Source organism: Mustelus asterias, chromosome 8 (genome assembly GCF_964213995.1).
Source record: "Mustelus asterias chromosome 8, sMusAst1.hap1.1, whole genome shotgun sequence".
In the NCBI taxonomy this organism is placed as follows: domain Eukaryota; kingdom Metazoa; phylum Chordata; class Chondrichthyes; order Carcharhiniformes; family Triakidae; genus Mustelus; species Mustelus asterias.
Genome location: NC_135808.1, coordinates 96,555,673 through 96,570,820, shown reverse-complemented (window position 1 = coordinate 96,570,820; position 15,148 = coordinate 96,555,673). Strand labels below are relative to the sequence as shown.

Below are 15,148 nucleotides of genomic sequence, written 5' to 3'. Positions count from 1 at the left end.
TGGTTCAAATACCTTAAATTACTTTGGTGCCAAGATATGCATAGCAGTACGTGCAAAGAATGGTGTTTGCTGAGCTTACACCTCTTATGGTCTGGCCAGCAAAATTAGAATGAAAAATTGATTACCTTTACATAGAAATAAAATGATGACACTATATTAGACAATTATTCTACCTTTTCTTTGTTATTTGCTTTATGACTATAAATTTGGTTTAAGGTTCCTCACAAAGCTTGGATTAAGCAACGTGCTTACCCCATTTCATCCTTAAAGGGACCCTCAATTTTAACATTTGGTAAGTAATTTATAAGCCACAACAGCTTAACTCTGCTCCATAAATGAATTTATTGTCCACCCTTCTAGTGCGTAACATTAAAGGAAGGATTTAGCTCCCATGTGCAAAGCACGTATTAATTTAGCAGTTAGGTGTCGCTAACACCTCAGCAGCCTCCTGCTCATCCGATAGAAGTAGTTGGCCGACTTTGGATGTGCCAAAATCGCTCAGCCTGTAGGTTGCCTGCTGACTCCTGGATAGGTAAAGGGTAGGGTGGGATTAGAGGTTGTTTTGTCAGTCAGAAAGTGGAAAAATTCGGTGCAACAGCAGCCCAGACTCTTGTGGGAAGCACTTCTGCTCCTTTGAACTGCAATAAGGAACACTCTTAACTTATTTTAAAGGATCTGTCCATCTTCCCATCAGGTTTTGTTGAGCATGCAAGATATGCCACACTCAGTCCTACTGATTCCTACTGATGTCTCAGGACTTCTATTAGCATACACTGATGAGGCTTATGTCTTGATATGCTTCTTCTAAAGATGTATCTAGATTAGATTCTACCCATAAGAGTAAGGGACTTTGGGAGCTGAATTGGCTAATTCCCAAAAGTGATGCACACTGGCATTTACTTGACAGTGCGAAAAATTGCCCAAGTATGTCCTGTCCACATAGCCGGGCAAACTCTGTCCAATTACCAACCCATCAAAGAACAAAGAACAATACAGCACAGGAACAGGCCTTTCGGCCCTCCAAGCCTGCGCCGATCACGTTTACCTATCCATACCAACCGCGTATGTCCCTCTATTCCCCGTTTGTTCATATGCCTATAAGTCTTAAATGTGGCTAACATAACTGCCTCAACCACCTCATTTGGTAATGCATTCCAGGCCCCCACTACCCTCTGTGTAAAAATCTTCCCCCCACATCTCCTCTGAACCTTTCCCCCCTTATCTTGAACTTGTGCCCCCTTGTAATTGTCATTTCTGCACTGGAGAAAAAGCTTCCAACTGTTCACCCTGTCTATACCTCTCATAATTTTATAAACTTCTATCAGGTCATCCCTCAGCCTCCGTCTTTCCAGGGAGAACAATCCCAGTTTACTAAATCTCTCCTCATATCTAATACCCTCCATACCAGGCAACATCCTGGTAAACCTTTTCTGCTGTCTCCAAAGTCGCCACATCCTTCTGGTAGTGTGGTGACCAGAAATGGAACATAGAACATGGAACATAGAACATAGAAAAGCTACAGCACAAACAGGCCCTTCGGCCCACAAGTTGCGCCGAACACGTCCCTACCAACTAGGCTTACCTATAACCCTCTATCTTACGAACTTCCATGAACTTATCCAAAAGTCTCTTAAAAGACCCTATCGAATCCGCCTCCACCACCACTACCGGCAGCCGATTTCACGCACCCACCACCCTCTGAGTGAAAAACTCACCCCTAACATCTCCTCTGTACCTACTCCCCAGCACCCTAAACCTGTGACCTCTTGTGGCAATCATTTCAGCCCTGGGTAAAAGCCTCTGAGAATCCACTCTATCAATACCCCTCAACATCTTATACACCTCTATCAGGTCACCTTTCATCCTTCGCCTCTCCAAGGAGAAAAGACCTAGCTCTCTCAACCTATCCTCATAAGGCATGCCACCTAATCCAGGCAACATCCTTGTAAATTTCCTCTGCACCCTTTCTATGGCTTCCACATCCTTTCTGTAATGAGGCGACCAGAACTGGGCACAGTACTCCAGATGGGGTCTGACCAGGGTCCTATACAGCTGCAGCATTATCTCCCAATTTCTAAACTCAATTCCTCTATTGATGAAGGCCAGTATTCCATACGCCTTCTTAACCACACAGTATTCCAAATGTAGCCTAACTAACGTTTATACAACTGTAAGATAATTTTCCAACTTTTATACTTGATGCCCCGTCCGATGAAGGCAAACATGCCATATGCTTTCTTCACCACCTTTGCCTTCTGTGCTGCCACTTTTAAAGATCTGTGGACCTGTACTCCCAGATCTCTCTGTCTGTCTATGCTCCTGATGGTTCTGCCATTTATTTTATAGCTCCCACATGCATTGGATCTACCAAACTGCATCACCTCACATTTGTCCAGATTAAATTCCATCTGTCATTTCTCCACCCAATTTTCCAGTCTATCTATCCTGCTGTATTCTCTGACAACCTTCATCACTATCCGCAACTCCGCCAATCTTAGTATCATCCGCAAACTTGCTAATCAGACCAGCTACGTTTTCTTCCAAGTCATTTATATATATTACAAACAGCAGAGGTCCCAGCACTGATCCCTGTGGAACATCACTAGCTTCACTGGCTGTCTTGTCTGGAGACAATACACATCTTTTTAGCCTGTCTTGATGCTCTCTCCACTCACATTGTTTTGTTTCTTAAAGACTTGATCATCACTAGTATTCGCATTCCAACCATTATTCATGTAAATTGAGTCTGTGTCTTTATAAGCTCTGTTTGTGAACAGAATTCCCACTCACCTGAAGAAGGGGCTTAGAGCTCCGAAAGCTTGTGTGGCTTTTGCTACCAAATAAACCTGTTGGACTTTAACCTGGTGTTGTTAAACTTCTTACTGTGTTTACCCCAGTCCAACGCCGGCATCTCCACATCATGAACATCACTAGCTACAGACTTCAGTCGACTTTTGATCATCAGCCAACTAATGGAAGGAGTTGCTGACAGTGCTATCAATTTACTTAGCAATAATCTGCTTTTTGATGCTCACTTTAGGTTCTGCCTGTCCCCCTCAGCTCCTGACCTCAATTCTGCTTTGATCCAAACAAGGACAAAAGAGTTGAATTCCAGAAGTGGGATGGAAGTGGCTGACCTTGACATCAAGGCAGCATTTGACCTAATGTGGCAAAAAGAGTCCATAATAAGGTCAGAAATGTGGATATTTGCTAAGTAACAATGCTCAGTACCATTTGCAGCTCCTCGCGGGTACTGAAGGAATCCATTTCTATATGCTGTAAGACCTGGACAAAATTCAGGCTTGGGCTGATAAATAGCAATTAACATTTATGTCACACAAGTATCAAATAATGATCATTTCGAACAGGAGAGAATCTAATCTTCATCTCATGATGTTCAACAACATTACCATTACTTAACCTTTTCTATTTCCCATGTTTTTATAGTGATATAAAGGCATCAATCAAATAAGGGATTGTGTAAACATGTTGTGGGAACAGGCACATGAGAACAGACATACATGGGTAGGAAACTTGAAGATAATCATCACAGCTGTCCATGCTCTGCTCTGCTTAAAAGCAAAAGTGAAACTAGACAGAATTGCATGAACCACTTCCCTACTAGTGAAGTCATATTTCTATCCCATAAAGGTCTATTACAGCACTATCAACAACCTGGGGGTTGCCACTGACTAAAAACTCAACAAGACTAGCAATATAAATATTCTGGCTACAAGAGCAGGTCAGAGCCTGGGAATTTGCGGCAGGTAATTCACCAAAGCTTTTCCACCATCTACAACCCACAAGTCAGGAGTGTGATAGAATACTCTCCATGTGCCTGGATAAGTTCAGCTTGAACAATACTGAAGAAGCTTAAGGCAACCCAGGACAAAGCAGCCTGCTTGATTGGCACTGTTATGACCACAGTAGATGCAAGTCAGATCCCAAAGGGAAACCTGTCTTGCTGATCCTAATCCTTTTATTTTGTATTTTGAAAATGAGGAATAAAAGCTACTGACCCCAAAAGCAAAGAACTCCAGTAACACCTTTAGGATTTTTAAAAATTTAAGGTTTATTAACAAGACAATAAACTTTAATGCAATGGTGGGAACACTGTTTACATTCATTTTAGTCTCATTAGCGGGCCTCCCGCAACAATTCTCTCCCATGTTGGGAAATCTACCCATGGAGACGTGACATCATGTCTGTGCCTTTCTCAGCTAATTTTTCAAAAGGGGAAAAGTGGCACGATCACCTCGGAGGGGAGTTCGGAGGTGAGCATGCCACAGGCCAGTGCTTCTTCAAGGAGAGCGGGGGAGGCATTGGAAAGGTCGGGGGAGCCAGTTACGGGCCTTGTGGTTCAGTGAGGAGTGTGCTGCTAGGGATTCAGGAATTTTGGGTTTGAACAGACATTGCTGCTGGGAGTTCAGGAGGTTCGGGCTTGGTCAGGCATTAGGCCTCAGAGCTGTGTGGCAGGGTGGATTCTGCTTCAAGCACGCATGGGGCCTTGGGGTTGTGGTACGGTTGTTGTGGGGCCAGCCAGCTATGCATGCAAGCATGGAGTGGGGTGGGGTCGGGTGAGGGGAGGCAACTGGCAAGGCAGCTTGTGTGGAGGCGTTTGGGAAGAGTGCAGTTGGGGGATGGGGGTGCTCAGCTGTTAGAGCATTCTAAGAGGGAGAAGCAGGTGCTGGGCGTCATGCAGGGAATGAATCTAACCTGGGAAACTGAAGCACAGCACCTGGAAGTGTGTATACTCACATTTGTGGCAGGAGGGCATGGGATGTGGGTGGTATGGTGGAGGTAGCAGGCACGTGGACCTCCAGACACAGACAGAAGACAATGGGAGTAGATATTCATGGAGATCAATCTTTGTCCATGGCGATATCCATGGAATCGTTGTCCGAGCACCTGAATGTCATGCAGCAAGATGCTCAATGACTCCACACTAGTGCTCAATGCCACATCCTACCAACTTCAGCATAGCCTCAGACACTGCTCAATTCACCAAATCTCTATCACTCATCCTTAAAAACAGAAAAATTAGGAGCAGGATTAGGCCATTCAGCCTGTGAGTTTGTGCTGGCAATTGATAAGGTCGCGGCTAATATGATTTTGGCTTCAATTCCACTTACCTGTCTGTCCCCCATAACCCTTGACCCTCTTGTGAATGAAAATTATTTCTAACTCAGCCTAGAATATATCCAATGTTCAGATCTCCAACCACACATTTAACATTCATACAAGCCTCATAACCGTATCTCACCCCCGACTTTACAAATAATACTGGATTTTAAAATACTTCCTCTAATTCTGATGCTAGGATTTTCACTGTAAATTGGCACATTAAAATCTCAACAGTCATTGCATCACATATCCATCAGTCGTCGTTATTCAATGGTCTCAAAAGCATGATCAAACTTAGTGAACAGAAGTTTTATGTAATTACAGGCTGGAATTTTACCGGCACGCCTGTCCCAATTCCAGGGGCAGGCAAGGCTCGGAGAACGATATTCTCCATTAGCCTCAGGCGGATCGTATGAACCTCGGGCAGGTGTACTGATAAAATTCCGCCCACAGTCTTTTACACTGACATATTTATTTTGTGACCACAGGAACTGTCAAAAAGACATATTGAATAAAATAAATATTCTACAGATGAACATTTTATGTTCTGATAATGGTAGGTTTGAAACTCTTGGACAAATGTTTAGGAATCCACATTATCATTATTTTTAAGAGGAGCATTTCTCAAACTTAGGGGGTTATCTTACCATTTTGTCCCTCTGGCCAATGGGCAGGACGAGCCGGTAAGACCGCATGAGAGCCAAGAAATCAGGATTGTGCCCGATTTCTCACCTCGCAAGATCTTACCGACACCAGATATCCGGTGAGGTCAGCCTCGCGGCCATCTCCAGCGTGAGACTGAATAAATTGTTTAAATATATTGAAATGCTGATTTACATATAATTGATGAGCCCAGGATGCAATTGTCCTAGCTCACTGCCTTTGTGGCCTCGTTGGGAGAGATTCTCTCTGGCGAGAATCACTGCTGGTCCCCAGCAACGTGGACCAGTCGTGATGGCCTCGCCAGTAGAACTTGAGACCATTTAGGCCCCCCTGGGGCGTTTGGGGGCAAGGGGGGTGCCCCTTGGACGGTGTCAGCCTGGCACTGCCAGCCTGGCATCCTGGCACTTCCTACCAGGCACCCTGGCACTCCCTACTGGGTACCCTGGCATTGCCCATCAGGCACTGGGCAGTGCCAAGGGGGCAGGGTCTGAGGTGGCAGGGTCTTCTGGGGGCAGGCTCTACTGGGGGGCCAATCAGTGGGGGGGGGGGGGCTGCTGCGGTGATCGAGGGGGGTGATATTTCCGGGTGGAGCTTGCGATCAGCCGCTCCTGCGATAGCTAGGACAGAGCTAGGTTGAGGCCAGCTGCAGCAGCAGAGGCTCTCTCAGTCCTGTCGGGCCTCTGCTGGTTGCCATTGTGCTTGTGCAGCCACAGAGGTCCGCATGTGCAAAATGGTGCTCTCGGCTGCTACAGCAGGCTTGCTGGTGATTTAAGCCCCGCACCCTTCCCTTACAGGCAAGGAATGGTTTAGCCCATTTTTTCCTGCACTGAGTGGATAAGGTACTGGAATGGAACTCACCCAAAAAGCGGGTCAGAAATTCTCCTGTTTTCACGCCCATCCTGGACCTGGAATTTGTTTGGTAAGATTCCTCCCTTGAATTCTTTTCCCCTGACAATGGCTTTTTTTTTCAGATTCACCGTGTCTTAAACCCAGTAGATGCCAATTTTGATTAATTAATTGCCAACACTAAACAATATTTAACGTTCTACACAAACCCATGTTTGTTGCCATGATTGTCTTGCAAAAATTAAGAACAAAAGTTACATTTTGGATAGGTTATAGGTTCAATGTTATTGCACTTGTTCCTCTCTATGTCTATATATGTTTAAATTCTTTAACTACAAATCTACAGACATGAAACTTGGAAACAACCTGGCTCGAACGTTCATGGACTACTATAAAACAAATAATGTGGCTAGTACAAAGTCTTTAGCATCAGTAGCTACCTTCAGGTATGGAATCATAATAACTGTTAAGAATATGATGATGTATTTCCTTAGACATTTCTGTCAATTCACTACTATCAGTTCCTTACTAATTCCAGCACTGATAAATTGTTTTTATGATTCTAAGTGGAGGTTATATAATATAAAATCTAATTAAGGTTATGCAACAAAAGAGCTTTAAAAATACAATTAAATTGGGTACTTCAGTAAGAATTATTGAAAAGTTTGTACTCAAAAATCCTTAAATGTTTCCTTCCTTGAGTAGCAAAGTATTGAACTAAAGAATAGATCAATACAAAAGCAAAATATTGTGGATGCTGGAAATCTGAAATAAAAACAGAAGATATTGGAAACTCAGAAGGTCTGGCAGTCTCTATGGGGAAAGAAACAGAGAATATTTCAAGTTGGTGACCTTTCATCAGAACTGAAAAATGGGAGCAATGTAATAGGTTTGAACCAATATAGAACCAGAGAAAGGGGGAGCGAGAGAAAAAAAAGCAAAAGTGAAGTTCTGTGTTAGAGTGGAAGGCTGGAGGGATTAAATGGCAAAAGGAATGACGGTGCAAGGCAAAAAGGAGTGGTAATGGGACAAGTAAAGAAACAAAGAGGACCAGTTATCTCAGCAGGCTAAACAACCAATATGTAGTTCAGAATAATGGTAACAAATTGATCCCCAGTCCGGTTGAGGTAGGGTTTGGCTTGTTCCTCGTTCTGCCCCATAGTAAACTTATTTTACTATAACATAAGCCATAGTCCACGGACCCTTGAATAACTGAGAATGCCACCTGGAGAAGAATGAAGAAACAAAAGATGGGTCTGGAAAAGATGTAAATTGGAAAAGCAGAATCATCTCCAATAGCAACCGCCTCTCCCACAAAATTGGTGTCAGAGATTATGGTCTGAAATTACAACTCAGTATTGAGTCTGAGAAACTATAAAGTACCTGGTCAAAAGAGGAGGGGAGAGAAATACATCCTGGACTCTAAAAGCCCAGTTGCCATTTTCTGATGTGGGTGCACAGCTGGCAGCTTCCTGCATGGCCTGTGTGGCATTCCATGAAGTACTAGTAGGACGCATGTGTGGGTGCCCCCGCATGCACCGGAATGCTGTGAATCCACACCACCTTGACATTATATAGTCCAACTGGCTGATGTGATGCCAGAATACCAAATTTGAACCATGCAGGTCCAGGCAGCATATTCACGAATGAACTCTGTAAACAGCAAGCATAAATCTTCACAAATGTTGCTTAAAGTGTCAGACTATTGCACACAGGCATTTTTTTTTAAAGAGTTCTGTTAAAAAGAGTCTGGAAGTACTCATGAATGTTTCTGGTGGTGTGTGGATTTGCCACAAAATGCATCCTCACAGGGGGAGCAGAAGGGTAAGTGACCTATGTGCACAAAGGCTGAAACAGGTATGGAGGCAGCAGTGCAGTGTCTCTGGGTTTGCTGCACAAAAGGGAGATGGAGCAGAGGCTGTGGAGAGTGCAGGCTGTGCACAATTGTCTCTGTCAGCATGGAGCCGTATTTCTCAAAGCTGATCCTAATTCTTTACGAGCCTCTAAGTTAAATGCAGGATCACTAACTGAGCCTATGACTGCAAGTGTCTTTTTCATTAGTGTTGTGTTTTTCCACTCTCTCTCCCTCCTTGGGCTGCTGTGGTTGGACAGGCAACAATTATTGGGTGCTTAAAAGTAGGAAATAAGAAGGGGAAGGGATGGTATTAAGGGAAGCAAGTGGTCCATGGTCACACCATTAGTAGCTTTTAAAGTTTAAAGTTTGAAAGTTTATTTAGTAGTCACAAGTAAGGCTTACATTAACACTGCAGTGAAGTTACTGTGAAATTCCCCTAGTCGCCACACATCTGTTCGGGTCAATGCACCTAACCAGCATGTCTTTTGGAATGTGGGAGGAAACCGGAGCACCCGGAGGAAACCCACGCAGACACGGGGAGAACATGCAAACTCCACACAGATAGTGACCCAAGCCGAGAATCGAACCCGGGTCCCTGGCAATGTGAAGCAGCAGTGCCAACCACTGTGCCACCTTGCCGCCCTCGTTATTCCAGATAGCAGGAGTTAAGAAAAGGCATAAGAAAGGAATGTTCTGCCATCTTCAATGGTCTCAGCTAAATCCCATAGGCCCCTTAGCAAATGACTTGGTTTCCTCCCACAATCCAAAGATGTACAGGCTAGGTGGATTGGCCATGGTAAATGCACAGGGTCAAGGGGATAGGACAGAGGGGAGGGGTTGGATGGGATGCTCTTCTGAGAGTCGATGCAGACTCGATGGGCTAAATGGCCTCATTCTGCACAGTAGGGATTTTCTGGTTCTATTCAATGGATGCAGAGCACTATCCCCTGCATAAGGCACAAAAGATGCAGGCATCCATGTTCCCTGCCAGTTCTGCCCTGTTCCCTTGCATTGTCACCCAGTCCTGCAAGAGAGGGAAGAATGTCAGTGATTGTGTCATATAGTGTTTGGATTTTGCCATAACTGAATAGCTGGAGGCATGTGCGGACAGCAAGAGGTGTAAGAATGGTGCCCTTCACACTGACCAAGGGAGCACCACCAACCCTTCTATCTGTCTGACAGTGAGGTGGAGTATCTGGATGTTAGGCATGACTTTTGAGTACCAGGGATCTGCTGGTGGGTGTGTGATGGGGATCTGGTGCATTGATCAGCCTGAGAGATTAACGTTGTGTTGAGTAAATAGATGTCATCACCTTACCCAGCTACTTTAGATCATTAGAGTTCATGCAGAACTGCTGCCGAGTCTCTGGTTCTGATTTTCACTGTGACTTAATTGCAGTGTTAATGTAAGCCTACTTGTGACACTAATAAATAACAATAGTTGATATCCCTGACTATCTGCTCCCATTCCCTTATCGTGGTGGCCCTTGAGGGTTTCCTGGTCACAAAAGAACCCATGGAATCATTGCATTACTCCTCCTGCCCAGCACCACCACCAATATCTCCAGAGATGCAACTCTCTCCCTGGTTGTTTCATTTTCCATCATTGAAATTCCACCACTATTATTCAGTGCAGCTTCCCTGTTAGAGGGAACAGTCCCATCAGAAAGCTGAAAGTGGATGGGATGGGAAGATGTGTTTGATGGTGGCTTCACTCTGTAGTTGGGGAAATTGACGGAGGAAGATCTGTTGAATGTGAAGGCTAGTGGGGTGGAAGATGAGGATAGGGAGAACTTCTGAGCAGAAATGAGGGAATGGAACACACATAGTTGAGAGCTGTGTCAACTACAACAGGGAGGAATCCTCAGCTGAAGAAAAAGGAAGGCACATTGCAGAACCAATAGAGTCCTATCATAGAATCCCTGGAGTGCAGAGGGAGGCCATTCAGCCCTTTGAGTCTGCACCGACTCTCTGACAGAATATCTTCCCAAGCCCAAAATCCTGCCCTATCCTCGTAACCCCACACATTTACCATGGCTAATCCATCTAACCTACACATCTTTGGAGTGTGGGAGGAAACGGGAGCTCACAGAGGAAACCCACACAGACACAGGGAGAATGTGCAAATTCCACACAGACAGTGACCCAAGGCCGGAATTGAACCCAGGTTCCTGGTGCTGTGAGGCAGCAGTGCTAACCACTGTGCCACCGTGCCGCCCTAGAAGATAGAAGGTAGCATCATCAGAACAGGTACAATGGAGGATGGATAAACGAACCATTAATCTAGACTCAGATTTCTTTACGTAATCAATCCTCTTCCAAGCTATTATATTACCATCAAACAAATTAGCTCTTATTTTTTGCAATATTTTTTTACATGGAAATCCAAATACACTCCAGACCTAAGTCTTCCATTTTGGGACTAAGTGCTCATGCTGGTGGGAAAACAGGAGTGTTTCCCACTGGAACTGGCAGCATCTGTCAGATGGGATTCATCCACCTGGAAGATGTTAAGAAGCTCATTTTGAGCAACCCGCTAGCCAGACCTGCTGTTCCGAGAGCGGGCCGCCCTTTCAAAACCATGCTTGGAGACAGGCCCGCCTCCCCACAGAAAATGAAATGGTGCCCTTCACACTGACCAAGGGAGCACCACCAACCCTTTATCGAAGAGGGACATCCTCACCCCATCCACAAATAACTAGTAGCACCCCTCAGTCCCCACACATCATGTAGGCATGAGGGTGACCTGACCCCCCCACTGCCCCACTCAGCCCCCTTCTCTCCTCATAGATTCATAGAACCCTACAGTGCAGAAAGAGGCCATTCGGCCCATCGAGTCTGCACGACCACAATTCCACCCAGGCCCTGCCCCCATATCCCTACATATTTTACCTGCAAATCCCTCTAACCGACTCATCTCAGGACACTAAGGAGCAATTTTAGCATGGCCAATCAACCTAACCCGCACATCTTTGGACTGTGGGAGGAAACCGGAGCACCCGGAGGAAACCCATGCAAACACGAGGAGAATGTGCAAACTCCACACAGACAGTGACCCGAGCCGGGAATCGAACCCAGGTCCCTGGAGCTGTGAAGCAGCACTGCTAACCACTGTGCTACCGAGCCGCCCCTCAGACTCTCTTCCCCCTCAGACCCACCCCTGCTCAAGCCCCCTCCGCCTCAGACCTTCCATTCAGCCTCCTTCCCACTCAGACCCACCAGTCAGACCGCTTCCCCTCAGATTCCCCCAGTCAGCCCCCTCCCCCCTCAGACACCATACTCATCCCCTTAGGCCATGCGCCTTGACAATGCCCATGGTGCATTGCACCCTGGCGCCTTGGTACTAACACCCTGGCCTGGTGCCTTGAGCCCTGAGGGGCCACAAGGAAGTAGATTCAGTGACAATTTGCCCCTCTGCTGTTGCCAGACTTCAGAGGGAGGGTCCCTCAGAGGTCCTGGGGATTGGGTGGGCTCAGGCTGAGGGCAAGCAGTTGACCTCATCACTTTCCCCCAGAATGGGGTGTCATGGCTGGACTGCCCCTTCTAGCCCTGGCAGACTTTGTGATTTCAGACAGCTCTGGGACCAACATCTGCCTTCCTGCCTGTCACTGTGAAAATTCTGAGTGGACAGATCACTTTAATCTCCATGCACCCCCCTCCCCCCCTTTCCCCCTCCCGCTGTTCAGCTGGCTGGATTTTAAAAAGTTGCAGCACTTCATGTGGCAGCAGAGATTTTCATTTCCCCTGTCAGAGGCTGCAGGAATAAGCAGACCCTTTTGAAGTCGTCTGACACAGAGGAGACGTCAATTTAACTTGAGCGGGGGCGGGGGTGGGAGTGGGGGAGGGGGGGGGCGCTGCTGCAGGGTGGGAGGCAGGGTCCAGTCTGCACAGCTGTTTATTCAGCTCCAACGTATGCACACAGCTTTGTATAAGTATATAAGTATTTCTGAGGCTTCCTAGCAGGTTTAATTCTTTGAAACCCTCTGCATTCCAATGGAATCCTTTGATCTCTAGCAAATTCATCTGTCGTCCTCCAGCCACCTGTGTTTATTTTCATTTCCCTTCATGCTTGAATGAATCACAAGTACCCCATTGATCCTGACCACAATGTTGACAGAGTCTAAGCCTATTTGACAGCTTGGAGTGAGCATGTTAGCATGGGGCCTTGTACTTGTCTCTGACGAACAAGGTATAGATTATGGAAAGATCACGTTCCAGACATTTTGTCAGGAGCAGTGTACCATTGGTGTTGGATTTACCTTCCCTCTTCTCTGCTGACTACACCACCCCAGAGGTCTGTCTTTTCCAACTCTGGTATTGAAGTCACTGAGGAGGATTAGCTTGTCGCCCATTGACACTCAGGCCAAGGATTGTCTGAGACTGGAGTAAAATTTCTCTTTGGACTCATCTGTAGCTACAGTGTTGGGGCAAATCCACTGAGGACTGTAGCACAATGGTTCTGGGCTAGTGTGAGCCAAAAGATCATGAAGCATTTGTTTATCCTGCAAGCCCAACCTCATGGAGGTGGCGATCTTTTCTGGTTTACTTTTCCAGAAGAAGGTGTCACCACCACCTTGTTCTTTGAACTGGTCTCCCCTACCCACCAGGTCTCACATAGGGCGGAAATGTCAATGTCTAAACACCTGATCTCCTGGGCAGTACATCACTCGTCCGTCGTTGTTGGAGTTGTCCATGAAGGTCCTGATGTTCCAAAGTCCAGAGCTTCATTTTAAGGGGTGAAAGATGCCTGTGAGTGAGTTCTTTTATCATGGGGTGGCTGTTGCACACCAGCTACCACACGGATTTGATGGAGCAAGGCCTTAGTCCAGTGGCAAAGGTGACAAGATGACTGGAGACCAGGCTCTGCTGAAACCCTCTGCAAGCTAGAAGAAAACAATAATCATAAGTTTAAATAAGAAAGCAAACAAGAGATCAAATTAATTGGAAAGTACCAGTCAAGCTAATCATTTAAATAACATTCAAACCTGTTAAATGGATTCATAAATATATGCAAAGAAACAAATTATAATTTTAGTCCTGTCTCTAATTGTAATAACTATGCTAATCTGGAATAGATATTTATTTAGCTCAACTAAGTTGCTTTGTTTTGCAGATGTAACTAAATGATTTTAAACATTAATTCATAGTGTAAATATTTCCCAGAGCAGCACTGTATTAAAAATAAAACAAAGCAGAAATAATAAATCACTTGAGCATTGATGTCTTACATCTAAGCTCTGAAAAAAATGATTAAATCTGACATGAGTGTACAGTTTACTGACATTCTGGAAACAAAGGTTAATTTTACTAACTCTATTAAGAATCTCACAATTATATCAGACTGGATTTCCATTTGAAACCACTCCCATTTTCAGAGGATTTTGAGTTTGTGTAAAGAGGAAAGGGGGGGTCCTATGCTTACCATTACAACATCAATCCTCCAAAAGATGACCACCAAAATTTCACTTCCTATAGATTGCCTGTCCTGATAACCAACATTTTTTTATCGCCTCTCTTGTGTAAATGATAACTAGGCCGCCCGTACAATATATCCAAAGCAGCATCACTAATTTAGTATTAGGAATAACAGCCATATGTAGTGTTGGTGCGAATATCACAATGGTATCCCTGAGACAGACATCATATAATGGAGACCATCTTTGGTGCAGCTGTCTAAAACTTACCTTGGACAGTGATTTATTTAGCTTTGCACTCTGGAGCTTCATCAAACACCTCTCTTCCCTTCTATAGTCAGCAATGGATACTCAAACATTTCAGCTTGGGAAAATGGATTGCATAATGGAAATCCTTTTCTTCCTGTGTGCTTTAGAAGAGGGGGAGGAAAGGATGAATTGATGAGGCTAGATTGAAGATGCTTAGCAGTGGAATTTGAACGCATAGAACATTTGTTACCGACATTTCATTTCCTATATTATTGGATGTAAAGATTTAGTATGTCTTAGTTACTTCATCTGCTTATTAGTGCCTTTGAAGATTATACTTCCTTTGCCCAAAGTTTTTTTATGCCAGCTGCAGTCTGTTTCAGTGGGAGGAATAATCTTAAATGTAGCAATGAAAGTGACCTCTGCTCATTGTCAAAGGAGAGGCAATTTGTAACTTCGATACATTTTCAGTGGATGGGGAGTTTTCCCAGGCCCTAGGATTTGGGATCGCTGTTGGGAAAATTAGAGAAAATGTGTTGGGCAGGTTTCTCAACATGTTTCTGCCTTTTCCTGCTTTTTCCAGGGCAGTTTGAGTGTGCTGTCAGCATTCAGCACAGCAGTGGAAGAAAGCTATGAACTTGGTAATGAGGCAATTACTAGGAATTTTCCAAGGACAGTTTTTGAGAAGCACATAGGACACATGCAGTGTGTAGAACTTGCTAACTCAGAAAGCAGAGCAGGAAGTCATTGAGGTTTGAAACTGACATGCACTCACTGCTGTAAAGGGTGGGAAGCAGCAATGCTGTGGTTAGCCATAGACCGAGGCTTGTCATTCCAGGAGCAGCTAAGACAGATAATATTCGGGAGAAAGAAATTGCTAAAATTTCGTGCAGCATTACCTGCCAATTCCATTAGTCATGATGTGGAGATGCCGGCGTTGGACTGGGGTAAGCACAGTAAGAAGTCTCACAACACCAGGTTAAAGTCCAACTGGTTT

At 45.0% G+C, this 15,148-nt stretch overlaps 1 protein-coding gene across 1 annotated transcript in view; it reads left to right on the top strand.

Moving 5' to 3' along the window:
* The window catches only part of agbl4 (AGBL carboxypeptidase 4), a 769,208-nt gene that overhangs the window by 732,251 nt on the left and 21,809 nt on the right, over positions 1 to 15,148 (top strand). Inside the window, exon 13 of the mRNA XM_078219206.1 lies at positions 6,980 to 7,079. Within this exon, the coding sequence (XP_078075332.1) occupies positions 6,980 to 7,079 (100 nt within the window). The remainder of the gene's footprint in view (positions 1 to 6,979; positions 7,080 to 15,148) is intronic.